This window comes from Haematobia irritans, chromosome 2 (genome assembly GCF_050003625.1).
Source record: "Haematobia irritans isolate KBUSLIRL chromosome 2, ASM5000362v1, whole genome shotgun sequence".
Lineage (NCBI taxonomy): Eukaryota > Metazoa > Arthropoda > Insecta > Diptera > Muscidae > Haematobia > Haematobia irritans.
The window spans coordinates 1,609,075-1,618,796 of record NC_134398.1 but is presented as its reverse complement, the minus strand read 5'-3'; the positions used below and the strand labels follow the sequence as shown (position 1 = coordinate 1,618,796).

At 34.2% G+C, this 9,722-nt stretch overlaps 1 protein-coding gene across 1 annotated transcript in view; it reads left to right on the top strand.

Annotated features, from left to right (window-relative positions):
* Positions 1-534: 534 nt before the first annotated feature.
* eya (eya transcriptional coactivator and phosphatase 2) overlaps positions 535-9,722 on the top strand; it is a 67,477-nt gene continuing 58,289 nt past the window's right edge. Inside the window, exon 1 of the mRNA XM_075293047.1 lies at positions 535-1,628. Coding sequence (XP_075149162.1) covers positions 1,575-1,628 — 54 coding nt within the window. The 5' untranslated portion in view covers positions 535-1,574. The remainder of the gene's footprint in view (positions 1,629-9,722) is intronic.

Sequence of the window (9,722 nt, the reverse complement as noted above, 5' to 3'; positions counted from 1 at the left end):
AAACCAAAAAAAAATACAAAATGTTTGATACAACCATCATTTTATTGGAGACGCTTTCATTAGATTATGTCAAAGTTTAACATTTGTACGCTCTGTATCACAATTGATATGTCCAATATGTGATACATGCAACACTATTTTGATCGAATTGTAACATATCTTTTCTCTGGGTGTATTGTAAAATATATATGGATCCAAATAAATAAACCTACAATCTGGCATCTGTGAAATGGATAAAAATCACTCATCCACTCAATTAAATTCATATCCACTGACAGTGTATGGCGTTTGAGAATTTTGTTGCAAACAATCTGTATGGGGAAACACACACACACACTTCCATATCATTCGTATTTATCGCACATTAAAAGAAGACTAACTCGTTTAATACTCCCTTGCTCACTGCCTGGATTGTCTGAGTACTTTTGCCATTGGAGATTTTTGTTGTTGTGGTTGTCGTGTAGGTAAGAATGAACATCGCCACCACCTAAAGCTTGGCCATATTACATGCGAATGCTTAAATGCGAATCAGTTGAAAAGTTACGGTTAAAACGAAATTGTTAAAATAACACACAAGCGATAAGTCCTATCGACCGCCCGATGATAACGATAATATTCACTGCTAGCGTGTATGGACAGATAGCGATTTTTATTTTTTCCAAAGGGACATACATTGGGCAATTAATTCAATGACTAACAAATGTCAAAGAAAATCGCATAAAATAGCTTGCAATAAATGTAAATTTTATTGACGCCGGCATCAAAACTATTTGAGCGACGTTTATTAAAACCCCCGACGGCTTTATACTCTGACAATTTCAATTCTCGCATCGCAGTCATATGAAACGTGAATAAAATGTAAACAAATAAAACTGGAAACAAATAACAAATTGTCATTAATTATCTGCATACTAAAATATAGCCACCAACACATCAATTTAGCATCTACAGCATTTAAAAGAGTTAACTAAAAAATGTATTATACAAAAAGTTTAATCTGCAATAAATTGTGGTATTAATTACCCTCGACAATGCTACAAATATTCAAATATTAACGGCCAATGGTTTGCAATAATTTCAAACAGCTGTCAACACAAGTGTCAAATTCTCACCGAGTAGCATAAAGAACAAATTGAATTTAAATGCAATAAATTGTTAGCCTCTAATAAGTAGACAACGGCAACACAGTCGAATTTATGGCATAATGTGGAATATATGACAAAATAAAAATTTATATTGATATATGTAATAATGGAATTATATTGAAATCATTTTATGAATTAAAAGTAAATGATATGAGTCTCTTTAGAAAATATTATAAACAAAAAAATATATAAAATATTGTTTTTGGAGAGGTGGTAAAGTTGATTGTATGAATGCTCTCTTTTTTGTTATTTGGTGAATGATATAAGGAAACATAAAATTATTGCTAATTTAAATCACAACGAAAATGCTGATACATCGAAACATAAAAGTCTTTACATAACCGCAGGATCATCAAATCTTTTGGCAATATCAAATACATAATTGTGTCAAACTAACAATACGGTTAAATATTATACAACCATTGTACTATGTTGTATAATGTGCCGTGTTATCAAAATTATTCAACACTGGATTACTACAAGGTGAGTTATGTTGACTTTTTAGAGCAAAGTTCACCACAAATCCATGTTCATTTATCATTAACATTTTGTAATTTTGCTTAATTCAGACGTCTAAACAAGTTTTGTCCAATATGTGAAGATATACTCGTATTTCAAAATTATTATTAATAAAAAGAGGATCGACCAAAACGTATATTAAAAAATGATACCTAGATATACTATATTAGGAACCGCTTGATTTAACATATATTAGAGCATCCGTTGAAATGTTAGATTTTAACTTAATTCAAACAAATTATCAACTTAACAACTTTTTTATACCCACCACCATAGAATGGTGACGGGGGTATAATAAGTTTGTCATTCCGTTTGTAACACATCGAAATATCGATTTCCGACTATATAAAGTATATATATTCTTGATCAGGGAGAAATTCTAAGACGATATAAGGATGTCCGTCTGTCTGTCTGCCTGTCTGTCTGTTGTAATCACTCTACAGTCTTCAATAATGAAGCAATAGTGCTGAAATTTTGCACAAACTCGTCTTTTGTCTGCAGGCAGGTCAAGTTCGAAGATGGGCTATATCGGTCCAGGTTTTGATATAGTCCCCATATAAACCGACCTCCCGACTTGGGGTCTTGGGCTTATAGAAATCGTAGTTTTTATCCAATTTGCCTGAAATTTGAAATCTAGAGGTATTTTATGACCATAAAGAGGTGTGCCAAAAATTGTGAGTATCGGTCCATATTTTGGTATAGCCCCCATATAGACCGATCTCCCGATTTTACTTCTTGGGCTTATAGAAACCGCAGTTTTTATTCAATTTACCTGAAATTGGAAATCTAGAGGTATTTTATGACCATAAAGAGGTGTGCCAAAAATTGTGAGTATCGGTCCATATTTTGGTATAGCCCCCATATAGACCGATATCCCGATTTTACTTCTTGGGCTTATAGAAACCGCAGTTTTTATTCAATTTACCTGAAATTGGAAATCTAGAGGTATTGTAGGACCACAAATACGTGTGTCAAAAATTGTGAGTATCAGTTCATGTTTTGGTATGGTCCCCATATAAAACGGCATCCCGATTTGGGGTCTTGGGCTTATAGAAACCGTAGTTTTTATCCAATTTGTCTGAAATTGGAAATCTAGAGGTATTTTAGAACCATAAAGAGATGTGCCACAAATGGTGAGTTTCGGTCCGTATTTTGGTATAGCCTCCATATAGACCAATTTCCCGATTTTACTTCTTGGGCTTCTAGAATCCGAAGTTTTTATCCCATTTGCCTGAAATTGGAAATCTAGAGGTATTTTAGGGTCATAAAGAGGTGTGCCGAAAACGGTGAGTATCGGTCCATATTTTAGTATAGCCCCCATAAGAACGATTCCCCGATTAAACTCCTTGGCTTTCTAGAAACCGTAGTTTTTATCTGATTTGCCTGAAATTGTAAATATTCTGGTATTTTAGGCTCACAAAAACGTGTATCGGATTAAGTTTTTATCGGTCCATTTGGTAATGCCTCCATATAGACCGACTTCACTTCTTGAGGGTGTAGAAGGCGCACTGATCATGCAGAAACTCAATGTAAAATTTCCAGATTTTACTTCTACAGATTTAAGATTTCAAATCAAGACTTTATTTTATAATTTTCTTGCACACTTACAAAAGATGTTAATGATTCATCTACAACTCAAACAAAAATGGTTCTTATAAATCCAGAATCTGATATAGTCCTCATAGGTGAAATCTTTAAATTTATCTTCGGGAAGTGTCCTCAAGTCCTCAAGCGCTCCTGAAATTTCAAAGGATACCCTAATATTTGGTTCATGGTGGTGGGTATTTAAGATTCGGCCCGGCCGAACTTACTGCTGTATATACTTGTTTTTTGGATACAGAAGTCGAGCAAATTTGGATCAGAAGTAATGCATTTTACATGAGCTTATCATAGGTCGGAATTCATCTTTGGATAAAGTTACGAAATATTTTAATTGCCCGTTTCTGAGAAATGGATCAATATAACTTCCAAAATTTATTCGTTCTTACTGTGTTTAATGCAAAGTAAAATTCAGAAAATTTAAATTTATTGCGAAAAATTCTCAAAACAAAGAATTTTCATATATCACTTCAAAAGAACTTCTTTGTGAAATGAAAATCCATTTCTAAAAGAGCATTTTTAAATGTACTTTAAAAGTAATGAGTTAGGAAGAACTTCAAAATTGCCTGGAGTGAATTTATGTTTCGGCGACTGCCACAAAATGACGCAGTAACGCCTTGAGTTTAAACACATCTTGAAACGGTTGCTTTTGGTGTTCGGGGTGAACCAGCGCAGCACAGTGTTTTCTTATCAGAAGTCTCAACAGGGCTAGGATTTAGTCGGTAGCCATTTTCAGGGCATGGAAATCGAAAATAAAAATTAGTTTAAAAATCAAAACTGCGCAAATCGAGCTAGAAGTTAACTAAAGATAAAATAAACTTTTGAGATACATGCAATAGTAAAATTTCCCCATTGAGTTTTGTTTTAAACAGCTTGATTTTAATAAATAAATCTCCAAGGCATGTTTTTTTGATTATTATTGACAACATCACTAGATACTAGATTTCGGTACACTGTATCTCAGCAACCTTTTATGACAGAAGGATGGAGGACTTTTGTTTTAGCATGGATAGTACTGGAATTGCTTTACAAACAAAACAATTTTTGCGTTTCTCAAAATGGCTCATATTACAAATGGTAACAACAACTACAGAATATAGAAGTGCTCATTATTTGGCATCAACAACTCCATTGAACATCACCGTTACCATCATCATCATCATCATCAAAATCATCAATGACAGACAAGATATACTATAATGAAACTGGGGGTTGCTCTCAGATATAAGAAGGTTGGTGAAAATATTTGCCCATCAACTCAGAATCTAGATTCACTCCTTAGTCGATGTGACTCTGCTTCTCGTTGTGTACATGGGCAAATAAATGGAATGTTCATGAGGTTAAAAGAGGAACAAGAAAGCTGTGTTTGTGTGCAAGCATTAAGGCTTTTAAATGATTTTTACAGCCATGGAAAACAAACAATTGGAGGATAAAATAAACAACCCAAGATGCCAAGGACCAAACAGCCATCGAGTAATGGCAAAGAACAAATGTAGTAGGCGGAGTAGTGGTAAAGGACACATCAAACAAACTCGGGGCACCTGTATTTGAACAATTGATGTTGACAAGAAGAAGATATGGCATATGTTCCCGATTATGGAAAAATTATTATTATTGCACTATACGATAATGGTAGTCTTACGACCCAAGAAGAGTCGAAATCAGTAAGTTAAAGAGTAAAGCCTAGAAAATAAAGCTTGACCACTGTCAAGACCAAAGTAACGGTACGATCACACTGGAAAAATATTTGACGGAAATCAAACAAGAATTCCTCGCTACAGTAAATCCAACAAACATGTTTAGCTCAAATTGGTTCAAATTTATGATAAGAGTATTTTCAAAACCGGTATCCAGATATTTCGAAAATGGTCCTGGAAAATTTTTTTGACACTCATTTTGGTCAAATATTTGCCCAGTGTGACCATACATTAAAGAATGTAAGGGGTCGTTGCAGTATGCATTTTATTGCTTAACACAACATCGCGACAAATTTTTGTAGCAGTGTATAAAGATCACGTTCTAGAATCCGAAGCCAAAGATGACCTTGGAATCCTTCACTCCGCTCTGGGAGGTTCAACATTCAGCTTTGAACAAACTTAAAAAAAAAAAAACAAGTAAGGAAAGTCTAAAGTCGGGTGGGGCCGACTATATTATAACCTGCACCACTTTGTAAATCCACATTTTCGATACTATATAAAATCCGTCAAATGTGTTGGGTGCTATATATAAAGGTTTTTGTCTTAAATACATACATTTAAATCTGCCTCCATCTGAACAAAATTTATAATCTATAGACTTAAAATTTAAGTCGGCTAATGCCCTGGGATGGTACACTATGTTAGTAACAAAATATGGGAAACATTTAAATCTGAACCGATTTTGAGGCAACTTCGCAAAAGTGTATTTATGATTTATCAGTCGATAGATATGTATTAGAAATAAAGGAAAATTTGAGTCACTTTTACAAGTTTTCGACTTAGCAGTGGCGATTTTATATGGAAAATGTGGGTGTTTTGACCATTTTTGTCCAAATCGGAAATTCATATATATGGAAGCTATATAGAAATCTGAACCGATTTCAACCAAACTTGACATACATACTTAGTATTTTAATTCTACTCCCTGTGCAAAATTCCACGTAAATCGGAATACAACTTTGACCTCTCTGGTCATATGACGGAAAATCGGGCGAAAGATATATATGAGAGCTATATCTAAATCTGAACCGATTACAATAAAATTTAGCACAGTTGACTACACTACTAATTGTAGTCCTAGTGCAAAATTTCAATCAAATTCGGCTAAAACTGTGGCTTCTGGGGCCAGTCTGTATGGATTGTAATGCAAATCCAAAGACTGAAATAAATAAATAAATATAAGTCCATATCGGGCGAAAGATATATATGGGAGCTATATCTAAATCTGAACCGATTTCAATCAAATTCGGCACACTTGACTATAGTACTAATTGTTCTCCTTGTGCAAAACTTCAAGCAAATTAGAGTAAAAATCTGGCTTCATATATTGGGAGCCACCGTGGTGCAATGGTTAGCATGCCCGCCTTGCACACACAAGGTCGTGGGTTCGATTCCTGCTTCGACCGAACACCAAAAAGTTTTCCAGCGGTGGATTATCCCACCTCAGTAATGCTGGTGGCATTCCTCAGGGTTTCAAAGCTTCTCTAAGTGGTTTCACTGCAATGTGGAACGCCGTTCGGACTCGGCTATAAAAAGGAGGTCCCGTGTCATTCCGCTTAACATGGAATCGGGCAGCACTCAGTGATAAGAGAGAAGTTCACCAATATGGTATCACAATGGACTGAATAGTCTAAGTGAGCCTGACACATCGGGCTGCGACCTAACCTATCCTCATATAAGTGCATATCGGGCGGAAGATATATATGGAAGCTATATCTAAATCTGAACCGATTTCTTCCAAAATCAATAGGGTTATATTCTGACCCAAAACAGAAACTTGTGCCAAATTTTAAGTCGATTGGACTAAAACTGCGACCTAGACTTTGATCACAAAAATGTGTTCACAGACAGACGGACGGACGGGCGGACAGACGGACATGGCTAAATCGACTCAGGGACCCACCCTGAGCATTATTGCTAAAGACACCATGTGTCTATCTCGTCTCCTTCTGGGTTTTGCAAACATATGCACTAACTTATAATACCCTGTTCCACAGTGTGGCGCAGGGTATAATTAAAAGGCATCTCATTCGGTAGCTAGATTGTATATTAGATTTGAACACAACGCGTAATGGCTTTAATGCCGTTTGATCCTAAAATTCGATTACCGACATAACGATAATTTTTTTCTTGATGAACTCTCACATTCAATGTATACATTTTCGATTCATCAACTAAAAATAGTTGCCAGTATAAATTCAGCAACATATCGATTTCACGAAATAATCGGTCATGAATTGTCACATTTATATACTTCCCTTATGACAAAAAGGATATATACCATTGAAATGCAAATAGCATCGAGTACGCTCATTGATATGGCACAAAATTCCTCTGCTCCATTTGTTTTTTGTTTATTTTAAATTAATTTTCAATAGATAATTCACAATTGAGGAACTTCGTTATGGTATTTTACTTACTGATTAATAATTGACAAATTGATAGCGTAATGCCGTCGAGTATATATTTTGAGAGATCTAAAAATGTGATATTTCCTTTCCATCATTCCATCTATAGAAAATGTTGTCATCAGCAAAATCAAAATTGTCTCCTTTGCCATTGTCTGGGCTCTTAACCAACTCGTCAGTTCAAAAACCTGACCCACTGAAGACATTAAACAAAAAAATTCTCTAGAATCCATCCAACAAAGAAGCCAAAAATTTCGAAGGAATTAAACCACAATGCCTGAAAACCATCAACATCAAAAGCAACAAAAAGGATCATGTCTGTCAAATACATCCTTTTGTGGTGTTGTTTTTTGGAAACGATTATGTATATATGTTTGGCTTCTGTTTTGGAAGAATATGCCCTCATTATCGGCTTTGTTGAGAAGGACCAAAATAAATGTAGTCCAAAGGATCATAAAGAATTTATTTTCATATTTTTCTGATAGATGAATGATGTTCATTTTCTTTTCAGTAAAATCCTTAAAAAATCAAAGGTCAATCGTAAAACTTTCAGGATTTTGTGTGGTAGCAAAAGATGATCACTTTAGTCTTTATCTTTGGCATTTAATAATTATTTGGTATGGTAGCATTAATGTGTCCAAGTTTTAGGCAGGTATTCGAATGACCACATTCCTGTTCTTAAACAGTAGTCATTGCTATGACTGAAGTAATAACAGGAGGTAAATCCTATTCAGCTGAAAAATGTACGTTGAGATATTAGATCTAGTTTTTCTGATAAACGAATTAGATCATAGGTAGCTCTGGTAAAGTTATTTTGCGGGCGGTCATATTGTACTACAATATGATATAATAAAATGGATTTGTTGGGAAAGAAAAATTCAAAAATGCATGGTAGTCATATTGTGGCTTCAAAAAAAATTTTGAGTCAAAAATAAACGCCAATGTATTTGGAAGATTTGAAGATAAGACTTGACTTCAGATTTGCCGACAAAAGTATATTGGGCGATAAGTTAGTTAATCCAAGTTAGTAAAGTCAAAATTTGACGTCGCAAAAGTCAAAAGTTAACTTCCAAATATTTAAAACATCGACTTTACCAAATTTTGACAGTTGAATGTAAAAATTCCACATTTTAACAGAGTCAAAGTTTTACAATTTGAAAAAGTCTAATTTCACCCTTCGAAGCAACGACTAATCCTCTACTTGCAACGATTGTTAATTTTCACTTTTCTGGCTTCTGCCTCAAAATTAGGATGATTTCATACCCAAAAATTCCCAATTTAAATGAATATTCCTCACTAAAATCTCCAATACATTTTTGACAAGTTTTTATGAAAAAATTAAGAAATAGACTCTGCGGTAGCAAATCAGCAAACATTAAAATTTTTTTGTCATAAACGTCTCCAAATGTTCGAGAAATGAATATGGGAGGTAGGTCACCACCATGTATTTATGAACGACAATTTTCTTCTAAATACGCAAGTAATAAAATTGGGTGGCAGATAAATATGAAGATGAACCATCTTCAGTTAGTCCCGAGTGCTCAAGAAATGATTCCACAATTGTAGAAAAATGTCTCAACCAAGCTGAGTAAAATTATAAATTAGCGCTTGGGCTCCAAAATAAAACCCTGCGTCTATTTCTAGTCCAAATGCTTCATATGTAAACTGAGTTATTATATTGGACCAACCGATTTCAAAAAACAAAAATCCCCAAATTTATGGAAAGCCCCAAGTCCCCAATTCAAACATTTCGTTCCCTTTCACGAAAAAATATCCCCAATTTTTTCGTGAAATTCCCAATACTGATAAATTCATCAAATTGGAAAACAAAAACGTTGGGAAATATGTAACTAAAATTGTTTTTATTTACATCAATGCGATAGGCTGTATTAGCAAAAGGAAGGATATCCAATAAAAACATAAAAAAACAAACATGATTAAAAATAATTCAATTTAATTCATATCCTTGAGATCAATCCTTCCAAAATATGTAGAAACCTCGGATTAACCTTTTTAGATATTGTGGTGTAAATAGTTTGTATAAAAATGTAACACTACGAAGAAAAATCGAAGACCTTCTCATTTCAGTGATACATTTCCTTGGCAATTAACCGAGATGGATAATTAGAGAAAGTTACACTGAAAAAAATATTGTCGTGAGGTCAAAGATTTCATGTCTTAAAAATACGAATACAAATTTCGCTTAGCATAGAAGACGCATTTCTCTAAAATAACGTTATTTTCCTTGTTCGATAAACTTTTCAATGAAGTCGTATTGTCCTTATAATTAAGTGATTTGCCTTAAAAATGGGTATCTTAACATGAAAGAAAAAATTTATAGGCTAAGGTCAACT